This window comes from Erinaceus europaeus, chromosome 4 (genome assembly GCF_950295315.1).
Source record: "Erinaceus europaeus chromosome 4, mEriEur2.1, whole genome shotgun sequence".
NCBI lineage: Eukaryota > Metazoa > Chordata > Mammalia > Eulipotyphla > Erinaceidae > Erinaceus > Erinaceus europaeus.
In genome coordinates this window covers 144,281,907-144,302,992 of record NC_080165.1, presented here as the reverse complement: position 1 = coordinate 144,302,992, position 21,086 = coordinate 144,281,907, and the positions used below count along the sequence as shown (strand labels likewise).

At 41.7% G+C, this 21,086-nt stretch overlaps 1 protein-coding gene across 1 annotated transcript; it reads left to right on the top strand.

Annotated features, from left to right (window-relative positions):
• Nucleotides 1–49: 49 nt before the first annotated feature.
• On the top strand, nucleotides 50–17,223 carry QRSL1 (glutaminyl-tRNA amidotransferase subunit QRSL1). The gene is made up of 11 exons (XM_007523922.3): nucleotides 50–187; nucleotides 2,731–2,890; nucleotides 3,618–3,716; nucleotides 5,093–5,189; nucleotides 7,193–7,369; nucleotides 10,644–10,819; nucleotides 11,222–11,334; nucleotides 11,842–12,034; nucleotides 12,872–12,989; nucleotides 13,864–14,069; nucleotides 16,978–17,223. Exons 1-11 carry the CDS (start codon nucleotides 101–103, stop codon nucleotides 17,196–17,198), a joined length of 1,647 nt encoding a protein of 548 aa, XP_007523984.3. The 5' UTR covers nucleotides 50–100; the 3' UTR covers nucleotides 17,199–17,223.
• The last annotated feature ends 3,863 nt before the right edge of the window (nucleotides 17,224–21,086 follow it).

The window sequence follows — 21,086 nt, the reverse complement described above, 5'->3', positions numbered from 1 at the left end:
GATTCACAGCGGCAGCAGCTCGACCAATCGAAGCTCGCGATGCTGCAAGGTTCGGTGACAAGCCAAGATGGCTGCGCCCATGTACTCCGGGCGGCGGTAGATGACCTTTCTTTTTTCATTTTTCTCCCTCGATCACTGTGGAAGCAGACTAGGGACGAAGACCATGCTGGGCCGGAGCCTCCGAGAAGTGAGTGGAATTGGTTGCTGAGGGCCAGGGAGGTCAGAGAGATTCGCGGAGTCCAGGGACGACACGTTCCGGGGCCAGACCCCGCATCTTGGTCACCCTTTTGGCCGCCTCCTTACCTGGAAACAGGCGGGGATTTAGGGCTCTTGGGTCCTATGGATGTGTTTTCCGCACACATTCCGGAATCAGATCCTCAGCAAAGGAGGTTTCTGCATCTCGGAACTGAAACTGGGGTGAAAGTGTCCGTCAGATTTTTTAAAAAGTAAATGTTTGCTCAGGATGGTCTCAAGAGTGTGTTCTGCTGATGGACTTGGCCCCTCTCCTGACCCTGACACTCTTGCTAAGGAGTCCCACCAAAGTACTTGTCAAAATCGAGATTTTTTTTTTTTCTAACTCTTCCACGACTTGGTGTATTCATTACAGCAAAAATGGCCTTACCTGTGTTGTCTGTTCCTGCACAACATATAATTAACTTTAAGTTGCTATAGATGCCTTCTGGACATCTATTTCAAATGTCTCATAAGCATCTTCAAGGTGGCATCATTGTAACTCTCAACCCCTCTCTAAAAACAAGAAACCTGTTTTCAGAACTTGCCTTTGTGGTGACAGCTGTCCACATAATTCCCCATAAGTTCTTCCTCGGTCATATCCAATAAATCATGACCCCCTGTGGGCTCTACTTGCAAAGTATATCTGGGATCTGTTTTCTTGCTTATCCCGGATGATAGGGCTATTAGATAAGTGCTCTTTTTAACCATCTTTGAGGTTTGCAGTGGGATTGGAGACTCACCACTGTCACAATCACCTTGAGCCCTTGTTGAAACTACCACTTTGTCACGCTCAGGCAGCTCAGTGGTAAGGTAAATTTAAAATGAAGTCTGGCTTAATTTTTCAACTTTGTGGTTGTATGAAGCAGGAAGCATCTAGTAGAATCCTTACGTTGGATTTTGAATTTTGATCTTTTTCCAGGGTGGCAATCACATGATGACGGGGAATCACAGGCACCTAGTCAGCCACAGGATCGTGGGCGGGGGCCGGGGGGGATCGTCTATGACCTGTTCTCATATCTCATCACAAGAGAGAGAAGTTGATGACCCTGTTGGAGTATCCTTACCATTCAGTATTTACATTAGCTCAGTGCTTGATGTTCTTCAGGCCTGGTATTGTTATAGGGAGAGCTCATGTCCCCCAAATTAATATGATATCCTTGCTTATATTAGTGTAGAAATCACTAATTTGAAGCTACTACCCTTTTGGGGTTACTGTAGCACTAAAAACATATTAATGAATTGTACAAAAATGAGATTGTATTACTTTAAATTAGAGACTGAAAAACACTCAGGAAAGAAGTATTCATGACTGCTACTCCTTCCTCCACCTCCAGCGGTTGTTTTTTCTTCTTCCTGGTCCAGCCCTCATATGTCCTCGGCTTAGCTTAGCTTAGCTCAACTCTGTGCTGTCAGCTCCAACTGGACTGGTTGCTCAAATCTTCAGTTAAGGAAAAGAAGATCTAGATGAAAGCACTAGGGGAAGTAATAAAATCTTTGAGGCCTATGCTTCAGATAAGTGGGGTCGGGGTGGGGGGGTTGAGCAAAGAGAAAGACATGAAGGGACACCTACCTACACGTTCTCCCTTCCCCTATTGGGCTGTGGTACATGGCAGGAAGGAATCAAAACAGCCTTCTTTAAGAAATACTGATATGGCACCTTTGGTTTGTTTCCCAAGAGAGAACTACTGTTTATATTTCAAACTCTTTATACTGAGTCCATTCAGCCTTATTAGCAACGTTGCTTTCATTGTTTTTCCCCAGCTCTCATCAATTTTCTCAAATCTGGATTTCCTACAAAAGGAAATTTGGTAGGAAATTTGGTCCTAGCAAAGATTAGCACCACTTAAAAATGAATAATCTTACACAATCTAATTTCTTGTGCTTCTAACTTAATTGTGACTCTGTTGCTATTGGTCTCATACTGACTGGCAGGTCGGAAAAATGCGTGAGGAGAATAAACATCAGGGAAAGCAAAGGAAAGAAACTCAAATGATTTTCCTCAGTATTACAGCATTGCCATGGGACAGGCCTGCCTATTTACCTATCTCTGTAGGTTCAGGTTTTTACTTGTCCTGACTCTTGAACTCAGACTACCACTCTTTCTTTTCAAATGGATAGTGTTTGAATGTACTGCTCCTGTTTCTCTGCAACTCCTTCCTTCTTCTAGAGTTTATATTCTGAGCCAGGTTTCACCAAAGCTGGGCTTTTCTTAAGAAACAGTGATTTACCTAAACTGTAAACTGTTGTTCATGTTTATTTAAACTCGAGGTGCAAACAGAGTTTCTCAACTGAACTGATGAATGTTGTTTTCTCCAGCCTATCCTCAAACTAATCAATATGTTAACCTCACTCACAGCACCATCTCAATGTAGAGTTTATAGGTTCTCTTGGTGTTGGATCCAAGCCCACTTCAGAATTTTATATCTAGCCAGTCTAACCACTCTTACTCACTTACGTGAATTCCGTAAAGATTTTTTAAAATTCTATGTTCTATAGGTTTCTGCAGCACTAAAGCAAGGCCAAATTACTCCAACTGAACTTTGTCAAAAATGTCTCTCTCTTATAAAGAAGACCAAGTTTTTAAATGCTTACATTACTGTATCAGAAGAAGTGGCCTTAAAGCAAGCAGAAGAATCAGAGAGAAGATATAAGAAAGGTAAATTGCTTTACTGATACTAGCTGTAACTGTAGAGAAAGATTTTAATTGGAAGTAACAATCTTTGCTCAACATGTGAAACAAATTTTAAATATTTATTTATTCCCTTTAGTTGCCCTTATTTTATTGTTGTTGTTGGATAGGACAGAGAGAAATCAGGAGAGGACGGGAAAACAGAGGGGGAGAGAAAGACACCTGCAGACCTGCTTCACTGCCTGTGAAGCAACTCCCCCCACAGGTGGGGAGCCAGGGACTCAACTGGGAACCTTATGCTGGTCCTTGCGCTTTGCCCACTGCGCTACCGCCCCACTGCGCTACCCACTGCGCTTAACCCACTGCGCTACCGCCCCACTCCCAACACGTGAAATTTTTAACATTTTACAGACCATTATTTATAAGGTATAATAAAATGAGGCTCGTGGATATATGATGCTTTGTCATATCCATCTGCCATAGTTTCTAATACAAATTTGATTCCCAAAAAATATCTTTGCCAAAAACTAGTCATTGTAATATCTAGTTCAGAGCAAGGGTATTAACATAATAATCATGCAGAAAACTTTAACGCTGAGACTCTAATGACCCAGGTTCAATCTTAGGCACCACCATAAGCCAGAACTAAATACTGCTCTAACAAAATTTAATAGCAATAATGATAAGGAAAAATATACGTGTTACTTTTTGGAACTAAATGTGTCTTCTATTTCATTTTGGCTTTATATTATAGGTCATTCACTTGGGAATTTAGATGGAATTCCTGTTGCAATAAAAGACAACTTTAGCACATCTGGCATTAAGACAACATGTGCATCAAACATGCTGAAAGGTAATGTGTAGCTGATCAGAGCATTAATACTTTTGTAAAAGTGAGTACTTTCCAGCTTAAATTTAAAGAGATACATCAAGGTATAATTAGACTAATTGTATCTGCAAAGAAAATAGTTAGGCTAGGATATTGCCTCTATTGTATTTGCTCCTTTGTCTATCTATTCCTATTTCCTGCCACCAGGGTTATCACTGAGGCTTGGTGCCACCACTGTGTATACACCACTCTGGGTGGCTGTTTACTCCTTTTCTAATTTTTACTGGACAGAACAGAGAGAAGTTGAGAGAGGAGTGGGAGATGGGGGTTGGGAGAGAGACCTGCAGATCTGCTTTACCACTCATGTAGCATCCCCCCTGCAGGTGGGGAGCAGGGGTTCAAACCTGGATCCTTGCACGTGGTTGTGTGTGTACGTAAGCAGGTGCTCCCTGACCAGGCCCCAATACTGCATTCTGACTCTACTCTTTCAGAATACAAAAGTGTTGTTAGAGATAGTCCAATTGAATGGGTGAATCTTATTTAGAAAGTTTTGGCAGTCAATCTTAGAAGACTTGGTAACTGATTATCACAAATACATTACGTGACACCACCCCCCCCATCCCACCCCCCACCCTCGCGCCCACTAAGTGATGATACAGTTGAAATAAATATCAAGTGATAGGATTACTTGAGAGGAGTGTGGGGATGCATTAACACCTGCTATCCAGCCATGGTTTATTTCTGTCTTTTTTATCATGATACTTGCTTGAATATAGTAATATTTAGTTGTTTTTTTTTCTTTTCTTCTTTTTTTTTTACAGTTTAGTAAGTCAAAATGAATCATGTTTATCAAAACATGTGGCTCCTAGGAAGGAAATGATTTGGGGGAAAGTTATTCATAGTGCCATGTGCTAAAATGACTATTTTCCAACGATGCTGTCCCAACCCCTCAGGGAGGAGGACTATTCATTCTTTTGTGATGTATACTAAAGAAAAATCTAATTTTAGTGACGTTCTGCTTCTGACTAGAAATAGATGAAAATTACTGTGTAGTTGAATACTATCTGAGAAGAAAAAGTGAAGTGCAGTGACCAGAATAATGATTTGCAATTGGTTGCAAATGAATTGGGTACATCTCTAACCATCGATATTTTTGGACTACTAACAGTTAAAGTTAATGGCTTTCGACTGTAAAAATGATGCCTATAGAAACTGTCTCTGGAAAGTATATAGCACTTAGGAGTAAAATAACTTAAAAGAAAGCACAACCTATTGCACAGATTATGAATGTGTAATGTTATCAACACAAATCAGTTGCAGTTTTAGCATAATGGCTTTTTGCATATGACTTACATGTTCACTGTTTGTTTGGTTTTTTTTTCTCCTGTATGTTTTTCCAGATTATATACCACCTTATAATGCTACCGTTGTCCAAAAACTGTTAGATCAGGGAGCTATATTAATGGGAAAAACAAATTTAGATGAGTTTGCCATGGGGTAAGTAAAATCGAAGTTTTCTGTTTGTATTTTCACTTATACCTAACCAGCCTAACTGATCGTACCAGATTTTATAGATCAAATGGATGGGGTGGGGTGGGGTGAGGGTTGGCATACTTATATGTCTCTTTTTATTTTTCCTATCAGCAGTGTTCCTATCAGTAGTTCAGGCTCAGTGCCAGCAAGATGTCACTGCTCCCTGAGGGCTTTTGGCTTGTTTTTGTTTTGTTGTATAGAGGGTGATAGATGGTGAGGGAGAGACAGGTAGGAGGAGGAGGAGGAACACTTGCATCGCTCATCCACTGTTCATGAAGCTTCATGCATTCAAGTGAGAGCCAGGGGCTTGAACCTGGGTCCTTGTGCATGGTACAGTGTACACTCTACTGGAATATATATGTCCTTCCTATGAACACTTTATATCTCTCCATTTTCTTCAGTATTGCTTAATTCTTCTCAGCAATATTTTATTTTTGACTTCTGAGGGGGGAATGTTTTAGATTTGTTTTTAGCAGAGCACCGCTCAGTTCTGACTTATGATGGTGGTGCTGGGAATTGAACCTGGGAGCTCAGAGCCTCAGGCATGAACGTAGCAGCTTCACCATGTTTGTCCACATATACATCTTAAACACAGTTTTGATTTCTCCTGATGTTATTTTGCATATTTTTGTTACAGAAAATAGCATTTTAATTAATGTTTGTGTATTTTATTATATAAAAATATAATTGAATTTTCTGTATTGGCCTTGTAGCCCATCACTTTTTGAAACCCACCTTTTCGTTCTAGTTAATCTTTGTAGAGTCTTTCTGTTGTGTTTCTATAAATAGTCATGTAGTCTACAGCCAGTTTTATTCCCTGCTTCTTTGTTCTTGCCTTATCACACCAGTCAGGTAGCCGCCTTGATACCTTTGCTACAGTGTTGAATAGAAGTGGCAAGAACAAATTTCCTTGTTCCTAACCTTGAGGGAAAGCACTCAATCTTTTCATCAGATGCTTTTTTACTTACTCTCTCCTTCCAATTTTTTTCATTTTGTTCAATTATTTTTTAAGATTGATTTATTTATTGGGGACCAAAAGGTGACACACTCCTTAGAGCACATGACTGACAAGGTTTGAGAATGTTGCTTTGCATCTCTGGCCACGACGTGGGAACACCAGACAAAAGGAAGGCTTCAGGAACAGTGGAATAGGGCAGTGGTGTCTCTCCTCTCTTTGCATCTCTCTCTCTCTCTTGTCCTCTGTCTAGTAAGAAGGTGGGGAGGAGTCTGCCTGCAGTGGTGGAATCATGCAGGCCAAGTTCTACTTCATGTTTTCCCTTTCTGTCCTTGTCCCCCCCCTAAGGGCTTTAGTCTTATAAAGTACTGAATACGTACTACACAGTATTTAGGAATAAAAGGGTTATGATAATATAGTAGGCTCTTAAGACTCAGAAAAATGCATATATGTGCAGACAGAGTACACAGATGATAGATAATAAAAGACAAAATGTTCATGGTAGGTGAATTTTTGTAAAAAGTACAGTGTTCTTTCCACAGTACTTTTGTTTTTACAAATTAACCGTGTTAGGTTAATATACTTTTAATTTTTAAAACTTAGTTTCATTCTACTAGTGCTTTGTATTTTCTCATTCATAAAGGGATTCATGCCTTCAAGACACTTCTTTAACAGAATGTTTGGGACACTCTCCACCTGGAAGAACTTAATTTAGACAGCCAATCTGATTCCCCAAGCTGAATTTACGGGTTACTGGGAATAAAAAAAAAAAAAATCTTCCTAACAGACTAATTTTCTTTGTTATCTACCACAAAAGCACTTACTTCCCATTCTCCGTTTTCTCAACTATCTAGTTAGTGAAAAAGCTATTATCTTCATAGGCTTCCTACCTTTTGCGGTTCAAATTTCAGTGGATTAGATGATGCCGAAGCAAGCAATATAACCAAGGGGGTGGTGGTTTCCCATAAAATAAAAAGTCGGTCACGATATCTTGCTCCACTCTGCACATCAGATCTGGAAGCACGGACGGTGCGTTTGGACCAGTTAAAAATCCCTGGAGTTACTCAAAACAGCACAAAGCAAAGAGGAAGGAGAAGCCCCACGCTGAGAGCGAAGATCCAGATTGGCTCATAGCCGGGGGAAGTTCGGGAGGGAGCGCAGCCGCTGTGTCAGCATTCACGTGCTTTGCGTAAGATGCTTTTTTTTTTTCCCTTTTTTAAATTTCTTCATTAAAAAAAACCAACACACTATTCTAGCATATGCAGTGTCAGGGATCAAACTCAGAACCCCATGTTTGAGAGTCCAAGGCTATATCTGCTGGAGCAGAAGATACCTTTTCTCTACCTGTACTGTAAAAAGCTCAACTAAGTGCACACTGGCCTCCATCAGACACCAAGTCCAACAATAGACGATGTCACCCGGGTGTGTTCCTCTTGTAGCCACCTGTGTGTGCTCGGTGGCATATCAGAATGATTGAAGCTCCCCCATAGAGTATGCTTGTGTGTGTTTTATCAAATTTGTATACATGAAACTTTAATTTCACATAGCATGTAGACTCTTCTGTAATATCTGTTCTTCTAAAAATACATAAATAAACGAGAAACACGATTTTTGGATGCACAGGATAAACCATGTCACTTAGATAGACTTCACTAGATTTCTCTTTCTCCACACTCTGGAGGGTCAGCTCACGGCCGCCACTCTGAGGGTGCTGAACTGCTTGCTGGTTATGGGTGAGACTTCAGCTAAATCTTATTTGGGGACAAAAGAAAAGCAGAAGAATTACCCCATATATATATATCTTAATAAGATTTAAAATTGGTTTTATAAATTCACAACTAAAAATATATTCTTAGTTTTAAGTTATTTATTTATTTATTTATTTTGCTTGTAGAAAGCTATTTTATGTACCTGTCATATTTTTTATTTGGAAAGAATCAGTCTGCCCTGTGCTATGTTTTGTGTTCAACTTGTAAAGCATTTTTTAACCACCTAAAGAAGAGTGCATCCCAGGTCCACTCCCCAGCAGCACCAGCAGCCACATCTAAGCAGTGTTCTGGCCTTCCTCTTTGTGTCTGTCTCTCATTAAAAGAAAATGTGTTTTAAAAAGTCATATCCCCATTATTCTGTTTATTGTACTGGTCTCGGTGTAACCAAACTGAATGTGTCTCGTTAATAATAGTAAACTGTAATTCTCAATGATTACCCACTGAAACTAAATCCTTTCACAAGTTTGCAACCCAGTAAATTATTTGTATTTTAGAGCTATGGCGATTTTAAGAGTCCACTTTTTTTTTTTTTTTTTAAGTTTCCCTGAAACCTTGTTAACAAGTAGAACCACTTCACTTTATCTCTGTGGAATTCTATAGCTCTGCATTAATATTAATGAGAGTTCTGACAACTTAGGACTGCATGATTAGGTACTTAAGTTATTTTTTTTTTTTTCTATCCTCATCACCCCACTTAGTGTTCATCTCTCTGAATGTGCTTTAAGAAGTTGGCATTTTGACACATAATTCCTGTGGAAATGTAGGGTTTTGCTTTTACATAGCTGACAGTGAATCCTAATAAGAAAATGTCTCTTTTTAGAAATTGTAAAAGCAACAGTCTGATCTTGTAGCTGAGATGGACTTAGTAAGAACAGCAATTTAATTTGCATTTTCCGTACAGCATGAAGGCCATTTGACTGTCAGGGGCCTCATTTGGCCCAAAACTTCTCTGGGTGTTGTCGAGAGAAGCACAGACTTAGACTCCAGGTTGGACAAGTCCCAAGCCATCTTGCATTCTGCTTTCTGGTCCCCATTGTTGATTTGTTTCTCGTCTAACAGTTTGAAAGGGAAGATTCTTGGAGTACTGTGCAACCACTAGGACAGTGAGCACTGTGTGATAAAACAGAAATGTATCTGAGAAGCTCCAGCAGAAAACAGAACTTGACGCCTTTAGTTGGAAATAATAATTGCACAGCATGGGCCTTGCTTTGTGAGGTCCCCTGGGGCTGCCTCCCCTACCCAGTCATTTTTTCCAAAAAAAAAAAAATATATATATATATATATATATATATATATATATATATATATATATATATATAATGGGTTTATTATTACTATTATTAGAGACAGAAATTGAAAAGGGACAGGGGAGATACCTGCAGCTCTGTTTTACCCTGTGTGTTCAACAAGGTATGTCACCACCTAGCCCCCTTATTTCAGATTTTATTCTGAATATTGTCATAGAGGGAGAGACACCAGAGCACTGCCCCATCATCGTCCAGAGAGCTCCCTTGGTACTGTCCGTTGGTCCTCTGGTATAGTTCCAGGGACTGAACTCAGGGCCTCCCACGTGGGAGGGCATGTGCTCTGCCTGCTGAGCCTCCTCCGAGGCCCTAGGCTTTGACTTTTTGCTCTTCTCTCATGAATTAACAAAAGAAGAAGAAAATTAAATGTATATCAACAAGGTAATGGGTTTTAAAACATTGGGAATCACCAGCTTATCTGACAGGATTTTACACAGATTTTAAAGTTTCAATAATGTCATATTAAAAACAAACTGAAAGGGAGTCTGGCAGTAGCGCAGCGGGTTAAGTGCGCTAGCGACGCGCAAGGACCGGGGCGTAAGGATTCTGGTTGGAGCCCCCGGCTCTCCACCTGCAGGAGAGTCACTTCACAGGTGGTGAAGCAGGTCTGCAGGTGTCTGTCTTTCTCTCCCCCTCTCTGTCTTCCCCTCCTCTCTCCATTTCTCTCTGTCCTATCCAACAACGATGACATCAATAACAACAACAGTAGTAACTACAATAATAAAAACCAAGGGCAACAAAAGGGAAAATTGCCCCGACCAGCGGGGCGGTGAACAGGGGCTAGGAACCTAAAGACCTGGAATGACAGGGACAAGAGACACGAAAGAACGACAGCAAGACAGGTTTCTGATCAAGCTGCAAAATTTTATTGTGTTCACAGGCATTATAAGGCTTTGGGAAGGGGGGGGAGATGCTGGAGGAGGAGGGGGGGGAGCAAACTTCAAAGTGGAATGTTCCTTGCAACAAACAATGGCCGAAACCATGTTTGTTACCACAACTATGTGTTGTCTCACTTGATTACTGATAAATGGTTTACCTGAGGGGAAATGGCCTGCCCAGGGGGGAAATAAAACTTGTCTCGAGGGCTTCCATTGTTTCAAAGCTTATCAAGCAGAGAAATGGTTCCTGGCAGAAAATAAATATAAATTTTTAAAAAGTGAGGTGAAAATTTAGAAAGGCTTGGAGTGAAAATACCAAAATGTTAGTAGTGTTTGTCTTTATACTGTATTTTTGTTACCTTTCAACACTATAAATTCTCCGAGAAGGGTTAGTATAAAATGTATGACCTGGTAAGTACTGTCTAAAGTATATGTGATTTTTAAAATGTCGATTCCAAATATAATGAGAACAATCTGTGTCATCATTCTAATGAGATTCCATTTAATTCCAGGGCTTTAGGGTCAGATACAGGAGGGTCAACCAGAAACCCAGCTGCCCACTGTGGAGTCGTTGGCTTTAAACCAAGCTATGGTTTAGTTTCTCGTCATGGTCTCATTCCCCTGGTGAATTCAATGGATGTGCCAGGAATCTTAACCAGATGTGTGGATGATGCAGCAATTGTCTTGGGTATTGACAAGACCCCACTCATGGAGCCTCAGAACATAATTTCACGGGAACCTGTCAAGTAGTTTTCTTTTTTAATTGTCACCAGGGTTATCTCTAGGGCTCAGTGCCAGCACTACAAATCCACCGCTCCTAGCAGCCTTTTTTTTCTTTTCTTTTCCTTTCTGACTCTCTCTCTCTCTGTTGTTTTTCATTCCTTCTATCTTCTTAGATAGGATAGAGAAAAATTGAAAATGATGGGGGAGATAGAGAGGGAGAGGGAAAGATAAACATCTGCAGACCTGCTTCACTCATGGAGCGCTGCAGGTGGGGAGGAGGGCTCGAACCCCACCCAGTCCTTGCTCTTGGTAACATGCACGCTCAATCAGGTGAGCCACCACGCGGCCCCTGTATTTTTCTCTATAGGTGTACTGGCTGGACACGACCCCAAGGACTCTACCACAGTGCAAGATCCTTTTAAACCCTTTACGCTTCCCACCTTGACAGATGTGAGCAAACTCCGTGTAGGAATTCCAAAGGTAATGCTTTCCTTCCATTACAGAACGTCTGTCAAGTCAGATAGTGAGCACAGATTGAGAGGCAGACTGGGTCTGAATCTCTCCCTGGTTTTTCACTTTAACCATTTGAGTGGCCTGAACCTATAACTTTCTCCCTAAACTAGACCTCCCCATCTGAAAAACAGAGAGAATGGTACTGTTAAGCTTGGACCTGTACACTCAGTGTTGAGGGAGGCTGAACAGTGTCTATCAGCATCACGGGCCTCTACTTCGAGATGGATGGCACCTCTTACCCACCCCTTACCGCCACCACAAAATGTGACTTGTCCACACAGGTCTTGACTATCTTGATACCCAGCTCATAATAGCCAGTGCTACGCTTGCTGCCCTCTCAACGCTCCTGAATGAGTTTTCTCTTTCTAATGAGCTACCTGCTGACATTTTAATCAGATTTTGTAGTACAAAGGTTCTAGAGTGCAAATTCCTGTGACAGGTTACAATTTCTGTGTCTTAACTTTCCCCAACAAGGAATACCTTGTGCCTGAACTATCAAGGGAAGTACAGTCTCTTTGGTCCAAGGCTGCTGACCTCTTTGAGTCTGAGGGAGCCAAAGTAATTGAAGTGTCCCTGCCCCACACCAGCTACTCTATTGTCTGCTACCATGTACTGTGCACAGCAGAAGTGGCGTCGAATATGGCAAGATTTGATGGACTAGAGTACGGTAAGATGATTGTTTCAGATTCCCGCCACCCCCGGGCTTCATTGCTCTAGGTTGACTTTCCCAGATAGAAAGAGAGAACAGAAAGAGAGGGAAAGACAGCATGACAAAGCAACGTACTGTCCAGGTGAGCTACTTTGCCAGCCCTGACTTGGATGTTGTAAGGTAGTCAGTTGTCCCAAACATTTGGAAAGTTTACCTATGTGAGGGATTGAGGCATTGTTAATGGATCAGAAACAACTCCGTCGATGATTTAACTTTGTAACTTTGCAAGTATGTTATATTATTGATCATAAATATGTATGTAGATCGTCTATCTGGACTGTGATTACCTAGAAGAGATGGTTTCTTCTCTTTGTATTCTTAGTTAATACGGGGTCTGGCATGTCAGGAGCTCAGTAATTGGTAGATGAATGGTTGTCAAATGACATTTCTTGTTTATCTGCATTTCTTTCTCTGATTCCTGACTGGTTAGTCGTCACAAGGTAGATTTAGAAATGAGGAAGTACTAAGGGCCATCTTCATAAAATTTAGTGTTGGTAACACATGTGAATTGAAGCCTGCTTTTCCGCCGAAAATTTCCTTCCTTTTCAGGTAATGTTTATATCTTTTTTCTTTTTTTTCCCTCCCTGCCCCCCCCAGGAGATTCATGATTTACAGTCGACAGTAAATTACAGTAGTTGGTCCATGTGTGACATTTCTCAGTTTTCCGCATTACACTCTAACCCCCCACCTAGGTCCTCCTCCTCCACCATGTTCCAGGACCTGAACACTCCCCCCACCCCAGTGTCCTTTACTTTGGTGCAATACATTGATACATCTTTTTGTCGTCATTTTCAGGTCACAGATGTAACATTGATCTGTCTACAGAAGCGATGTATGCTGCAACCAGACGAGAAGGGTTCAATGACGTGGTGAGAGGGAGAATTCTCTCAGGAAATTATTTCTTATTAAAAGAGTAAGAAGTGTCCCTCATTCTTGAAAACTCAGAAGTAACATAACAGTGTGTCTGTCAGGTCTTACTAGTGGGGGTACTCATTAAGGAAACAAATCTTTGTCATTGGGATCAGACAGTGACATAGCTGGCTGAGCGCATACATTACAGGCACAAGGACTCAGGTTCAAGCCCCTGGTCCCCACCTGCAGGGGGAAAGCTTTGTGAGGGGTGAAGCAGGTCCACAGGTGTCTTTCTGTCTTTCTCCCTCTGTATCTCCCCCTCCTCTCTCAATTTCTGGTTGTCTCTATCAAAGAAGTAAGTTAATTTATTATATATATATGAGTCGGGCTGTAGTGCAGCAGGTTAAGCACACGTGGCACAAAGCGCATGGACTGGCGTAAGGATCCCGGTTCGAGCCCCCGGCTCCCCACCTGCAGGGGAGTCGCTTCACAGGCGGTGAAGCAGGTCTGTGGGTGTCTGTCTTTCTCTCCCCCCTCTCTGTCTTCCCCTCTTCTCTCCATTTCTCTCTGTCCTATCCAACAACAACGACATCAACGATAACTACAACAATAAAACAAGGACAACAAAAGGGAATAAATAAATAAAAAGAAAATTTTTTTTTAATTATTTTTTAAAAAGAAAAGGAGAGACACCATCCAGGGAGCTTCCCCTGGTGTTGTGCGAGGGCTGTGATTAAATTGTGTGCCCTAGCAGGCCAGCTCTCTCCTGTCCCCCAAGTTAGCTCCCATGCCTTGTTAGAGATATTAGCTGTGCTTGCTCATAAAGGCTAGTAATAGAGTGGTTATCTAGTAAGTCCTAGTTGTGAAAATTGACTCAAGGAGATAACAAAATGCCTTCAACCTTTCATCTGTCTGTTTGTTTCTCCCCCCCACAGAAACTATGAGAATTATTTTGTCAAGGCGCAGAAAGTGAGAAGACTCATTGCTAATGACTTTGTGAATGTTTTCAACTCGGGGGTGGATGTCCTCCTAACCCCCACCACGTTGGGTGAAGCGGTCCCGTACAAGGAGTTCATCAAAGAAGACAACCGAACGCGAAGTGCCCAGGATGATATCTTCACACAGGCTGCAAATATGGCAGGTGAGGCTCCCCCAGGAGCGTCCTGTTGTCTTCAGGCTGGTAGGCCAGTGCAGCATGATATGTAAGAAAGTTTCCAACAGGGCATTTTTATTTGTCACGAATCTTCTTTAAAAAAAAAGATATTCTCCTACAGCTCCATGATGTTCATCATCACATCTAATTAACCTTACTATAATAATATACAAATAGAGTCATCATCATCATTATTATTATAACAACAGAACACTGCTCCGCTCTGGCTAGTGGTGATGGTGGGGCTTGAGGGAGGTTTTGAACCTGGGACTTCAGAGCCTCAGGCATGAAAGTCTTTTTGCATAACCATTATACCAGCTCCCTCTCCCTAAAATTCTCTTACTTGCACCAAAAGCACGGGGTGTGTGTGTGTGTGTGTGTGTGTGTGTGTGTGTGTGTGTGTGTGTTGTTTTTCTCCTGATTTACCTGCCGTTGAGGGCTTTTAAAAACATGCTTGAGGCGCTGGGGAGAGAGCATAATAGTTATGCAAAAGATTCATGCCTGAGGCTCTGAATCCCCAGCACCACTATCATCTAGAGCTGAGCAGTGCTCTCCTGTGTCTTTCTCTGTATCTTTCTCATTAAAAGAAATAAAATACTTAAAAAAAAAAAAAGCATATACTTGAGCAAGACAATAGGTTTTTAAAGCCATCATAAGCAAGGATGTCCTGGGGCTGGGTAGTGGTGCACCTGGTTGAGGGCTCATAAGTTCAAGGACTCAGGCTTGAGCCCCACAGAACCTAGGGCCTAGGGACAGCAGTCTTGAAAGGCTTTTTGCATAACCATTATGCTACCTCCCCCATCCCAAGGTGTGGCCTTTGCTGCCACCTGGAAGGAGTTTAACTGCCCGACAGGTGATAACCCCTGCTCTCTATCTACCTTGTCCTGGCTGCTCAGCACCTCTGACCTTAGGGCTCATAGCAGAGCCGAACTGCCCCTGCGGCTCCAGACAGACTATGAGCCACATAGTCAACGACTGCCACCTCTCCAGATTCAAAGGATGTCTCGAAACTTGACATCAGGCTCAACCTGACGCTGTTGACTGGCTACGGAAGAAGGGCAAACGCTAGAAGAAGAACAGCAGAGGGAAGTCTGCAGCTAGCTTCTTCTCTCCCCTCCCTTCTCAATTTCTCTCTGTCCTGCCAAATAAAATAGAGAAAAAAGAAAAAGAAAAAAAATAGCCACCAAGAGTGGAGCGTTCATAATGTAGGCACCGAGCTCCAGCAATAACCCTGAGGCAAAAAACAAATAAAATAAATTATATACATATATAATTTAATTTTGAGAGATTCAGAGAGAAAAACACCAGAACACTGTTCAGCTCTGGCTTATGGTGATGCAGGAGATTGAACCTAGGACTTTGGAGCCTCAGGCATGAGAGTCTCTTTTCATAACCATCGTACTATCTCCCCCCCCCCCCATTCTTTCTACATATATTAGCTAGCAGTCTTCTCTCAAGAGCACTTTTCATTTGAATTCACTATGATGGCTGGGGGTGGAGCTCAGCTGTAGAGCACATGCTTCACATGTGTGCTGTTACTGATGTTCTACAATATGATATTAAACAGACTGAATAGCATTTAATATGTTAAACTTGGCGGCCACTACGGTGTGTGATACTCAGATCTCCCTGTAGCGGACAGGTATCCCAGTCAGGTCACACGTATCTTTTAGTCCTGTCTCTGTGAGTGTTTGAAAATGTCTTTGTTTTCTGGCACAGTGAATTATCCTAGGCTCTTAAACTTTCTCTGTCCTAAACCTGGACTTAAAACTACAGGGAGGTTTTTTTTTTTTTTTTTTTTCTTACTAGAGCACTGATCAGCTCTGGTTTGTGGCATGCGAATCTGTTTGCGTAACCATTATGCTATCTACCCCTGCTTCTTTTACATCTACTAAACAGATGAAAATGCAAGATCTCAGCACTACCACTGATAAGATTGTAGAGGAAACAAGCAATTATTCTGTAAACAGAGTTCAAAATAGTAGAGCTTCTTTGGAGGGGAATTAGGCTCATCTAATTACATATGAACTTATTCATTAGTAAAGAAAAAAGTCTCTTTTGTCTGCACTATTCTCAATGGAATATTCTTTTTATTATTATTGTTATTATTATTACTGATTTAATAATGATCGACAAGACCGTAGGATAAGAGGGGTACAATTCCACACAGTTCTCACAATGAGAGTTCTGCATCCCATCCCCTCCACTGGAAGCTTTTCTATTCTTTAACACTCTGGGAGCATGGACCCAGGATCAGTATGGGATAGTCTACAGCTATGAAAAGGAATGAAGTCTGTCATCTGTCTGGGAGGTAGCTCAGCATGTAAAGCACTGAACTCTCAAGCAGAAGGGCCCAAGTTCTGTCCCCAGTAGCACATGTACCAGATTAATGCTGGTTCTCTTTCTCTCTTTCCCTCTCTCTCTCATCAGTAAATAGTCTTTAAAAAATAAGGAATGAAGAAAGTTGTATGAATTAATATAGGGTGATTTTCAAGATAGATTGTTCAGTGATCAAGAGAAGGCATGAAAGTATATCATATAACATATTTTAAATCTCTTTTCTTTCTTTTAATTTATTATTATTTTTTAGTTGGATAAAGACAGAAAAAAATGAGAGGGAAGGGGGAGATGGGGAGAGAGACAGAGAGACACCTGCATCTCTGCTTCACCACTCATGAAGCATTCCCTTTGGAGGTGGGGGCCCGGGGCCTTGAACCCAGGTCCTTGTGCGTTGTAATGTGTGTGCCTAACCAGGTGCGCCACTGCCTGTGTCCTCCTCCCTTTTTTTTTTTTATAACTTTATGCTGTCTTCCACCTGCTAGCACTGGAGAGTTCAAGACCCATCTGTCTCAGGATGGAGAGTTAGTCAACTCGTAACCGTTCTTTCTTTCTCCAGGGCTGCCGGCAGTGAGTGTCCCTGTGGCTCTGTCCAACCAGGGGCTGCCTGTGGGACTGCAGCTCATCGGACCTGCGTTCTCTGACCAGCAGCTTCTTACAGTCGCCAGATGGTTTGAAAAGCAAATCCACTTCCCTGTTATTCAGCTTCAAGAAATAATGGATGATTTTTCATCGGTCTCTGAAAATGAAAAGTTACCTTCTATCTCTCTAAAGCAGTAACCATAAAACATCACACAACTTTAAATGACCTTTAGAGATCTGATTTTTCTGTGCCATCAGATCCTGCAGAACATTTGTAATGAGGGACATTATTACCACATTCATAGCTACACAACCCCACTCCCAATGGACTCTCAGATTTAAAAAAAAAAAAAAAAAAAGGGGAGAGACAGCACAGCAATACTCCACTGCTTGTCAGGCTTCCTCCGGGCAGTTATTCCCACGCGGTGCTCAGGGACTCAACTCCTTGTCCTCACACATGGTGATGCGTTGCACTGGAGACTGCGGCAATATGGTTATGCAGAAGACTTTCACCCCTGAGGATTCAATATCCCAGGTTCAGTCTCCAGCACCATGATAAGCCAGAGCCGAGCAGTGCTCTGGTAAAAATATGTATATAGTAATAAATAATGCACTCCACTGGGTGAGCCATATCCCAGTCCCATAGCACTTTCTTCAGTTCTTTTGATCAATTATAAATAAGATATGCCAGCTCTCATTAAGTAACCACTAAAAACAAAGTGTAGGATTTTTTTTTTTTAAATAAAGATTGGTTTGTTTAATTTGAGGTAAAGGTGGTAGGGATTGAACCTGGGGTCTCAGGTTACAAAGTATGCCCTCTCCCAGCCAAAGTCCAGGATTTCCTGAAAAGTGAGACATTCTGGGGTGGGGGGGAGTTCATTAAAAAGAAAACTCTTTATACAGTGAAAACAAACTTAGGGATAAACCTCTTCAGACCTATATATCTTGGTAACCAAAGCACCACCAAAAACATTAATTAGGATACTCAGATAGAACTTAGGCCTCCAGGCAGTGGGCGATTCAGTGTGCGGTGGAGGCCGCCTCCAGGAGTGTTAGGAATGCAGGGGGGGCAACATTCACTGCACAGTTGACGGAAGAGGACTTCGGTGTATAGCAGTGCAACCTGTTGGGGCCCAGAGTCTTGCACAAACTGGGAGAAGCCCCGACTGCAGGGGTGCCTTTTAGTGGGCGCCTTTTAGTCCCTCTGAAAATAGAACCTCATGGCAGAGAGCCTTTTACCTTTGCTACTACAAGTTAAAGTTTTTACTTGTGGTATTTTAAAACCTTAAAATAAGGAACCAGAACAGCCATATCTTACATCCAGATTCTTCTATTTACCCATCACAAATGAGCTCATTGATGTCAGGGATACATTTGTTGGAACCAGATTGGCCTTGAAGTTGGGATTGTAGTGAGACTGCTTCAAGATATGCAAGCAGTATTCATTCTGAAAGACTTGTAACTAGTTTGGGGAGGTTGGCAGAGAGGGGCTCAAAGTAGGAAATAGAATTATGAGTTAGCATAAATCTTCCCTGAATATGAAGTACGTGAGGGGAAAACAGAAGAGCTAAAGCCATCTGCAGAACCACTAGACTGCTACATGGTAAGAATTTGACCTGCCAGTTATTTTTCAAAAATCTTTTTCTCCATTTCTGGGATCCTTCTATTAGGATATACTCAATCTGAGAAACTCCTACCAAAGTTTATATTCCAAATCATTTTGACTTAAGTATCTACTGGGAGAGGAATCAATGCATTAAGGTTCAATTTCTTTTTTAATAAGAGAAAAATCAACTTCATTAAAGGAGCTACTGCAATGTAAGAAGCTAATAAATATTGCCCCCTTCATTTTTTTACATGCGTATGATTTGAAATAAAGATTTTCAATGAATATGTACTCAGTATGTACTCTTGAGTCTCTAACAATCTGAATCTGGAAGTAAGGAAGTGAGACATTTACTGCTCTTACATAATCATATCCAGCCAGCATGAAATGATAGCTGATTTGTTTTTCTTTCTCATCATCTTTGCTATAAATTCAGGAAGCTTCATTTTGCCAAGTCACTGTCTGAATTTCAGTGAGAAGTGCCTTTTGGATCTCAGCAAATTAAACCTGAAATTGTTAGTGGCAGAGCTGCTAGAACAGAGAATTGTTAAAAGGCAAAGATGGCTGCTACAAGTATAGGACAAGTTCTCAGGGCAGATGCAGGAAGACCAAACTAAAGTTAATTTTAGTTTTAATTAAAGTTAGGTTTAATTAAAATAAACATTTCTGAAGTTTACCAAAAAAAAAAAAAGTGAAGAGGTTACAAAACTTGCCACCAAGTTCCACATGGGACCAAGGGAACAAGTAGGAAAAGCAGTGCTCCGTGTTGGTCCACACCAAGTGTTACCGAGAAAATCACTTGACAACAAGAAGGCACAATGTTCCCTTCAGTTATTTGACACCTGGTTGTCAGGAACACAGGATCTCATGAAAAATATTTCATGGTACAGTGGTCAAGTGTAGGCTCACACATCACCATATACAAGGACCTGGATTCAAGCCCGGAGATCCTACCTGCTGTGGGAAGGCTTCACAGGCAGTGAAGCAGTGGACTATGGGTTTGTCCAGCAGTTACAGAGCCCCAGCAGTAACCCTAGTGGCAGCTTAAAAAAAGACTTCATGATACAGAAAAAGCTTTTAGAAAAATAATTGGCGACTACAATTAAAAAACCACTGGTGTCTAAAAATGTTGACCAAAAAATGTCAGGAATTTTAGAACTTCTGGAGCTGATGTGGGGAAGGCGGGGGAAGGAACAATGACTCCAGGAGGTGCCCAGCTGGCTCTGAGCATGGTACAAAGGGCTTATGGTTGTGTTAGGAAAGACAGGTTAAGTGCACATGGCGCCAAGTGCAAGGACCGGCGTAAGGATCCCGGTTTGAGCCCCCAACTCCCCACCTGCAGGGGAGTTGCTTCACAGGCAGTGAAGCAGGTCTGCAGGCGTCTATATCTTTCTCTTTCTCCCCTTCTCTGTTTTCCCCTATCTCCATTTCTCTCTGTCCTATCTAACAACAATGGCATCAACAATAATAACTACAACTGTCGGGAAATTGTGAGGAGCCTCACAAAGCACCCTGCATTCCTGGTACTATGGCCTATCTACATAATCATTGTTTTGCCTGAGAGATCCCCACCCATTCCATTCCTTTGATCTATCTTCTTTCTACCCTCAAGACCCTCCCTGCCTGCAGGGTAATATTGATCCTACTAGTTAAAACCCTCGCAACAGTTGCTAAGGAAGTTTCTACCTTCCCAGCCCCCTTTTGCCTTTCTCCACCCCTTTCCTAGTGATTTCTGTTTCCGACTTGCCACTTCCAGGTCTGCCCTTTAAAAAGCCTGGGCTCTCTGATCAATAAATAAATTGCATTGCCTCACCATGAGCTTGGTTCATGAGTCATCTCGTCGCTGAGTGAGTAGTAGCCCAGGCTGGCTCCAGTCGAGTTCTCTCCAACCCAGAGAGTACGCACCCAGGAAGAGGCACCTCCACACTAGCCCAGCATACAACAATAAAACAAGAGCAACAAAAGGGGAGATAATAATAAAAGGGAGGACTGAGGTCTTGGTAAGGGCCTAAAATGAACCAGTTATCTCCAGGCAGGGCACAGAAGATCTTGAAGTTGCACAAGGTGTGTGTGAGAGAGAGAGAGATGAATATGGTGGTCCAATTTCATTTTTTTACATGTTTCAACTCAGTTGAAGAGGAAGTCTACTACATCCCCCCAAAAAACAGCAAAAAAGAAATGGCTCTAAAACAAGTGAGGATGATATAAAGCAGTTATAGGACAATATCCAGAATAAAAATAGTGAAATAGAGGCCCAAGGAGAACAAAGAAAGCGAAAGGGACTGAATTTATATTTGAAGAAATATTAACTGAATTTTCCCCCAAATCAAAGGGTCACAGATGCAGGAAGCTTAAAGAGCTCCAAGGAAAATGAATCCAAACCTAAGTTCACCAGGGTATGTGATAATTAAAATAACTAGCAAAGATCAAAGATAGAGGATTCTGAAAGTTGCAAGGAAAAATAACAGAGTCACAAGGGA

Excerpts from the sequence above, each read along its gene's own strand:
- QRSL1 (XM_007523922.3), top strand. The coding sequence starts at position 101 with ATGACCTTTCTTTTTTCATTTTTCTCCCTCGATCACTGTGGAAGCAGA. Across the intron at positions 2,891-3,617 it reads AGAGAGAAGATATAAGAAAG|GTCATTCACTTGGGAATTTA; the intron begins GTAAATTGCTTT and ends TTTATATTATAG. Across the intron at positions 3,717-5,092 it reads TGCATCAAACATGCTGAAAG|ATTATATACCACCTTATAAT; the intron begins GTAATGTGTAGC and ends ATGTTTTTCCAG.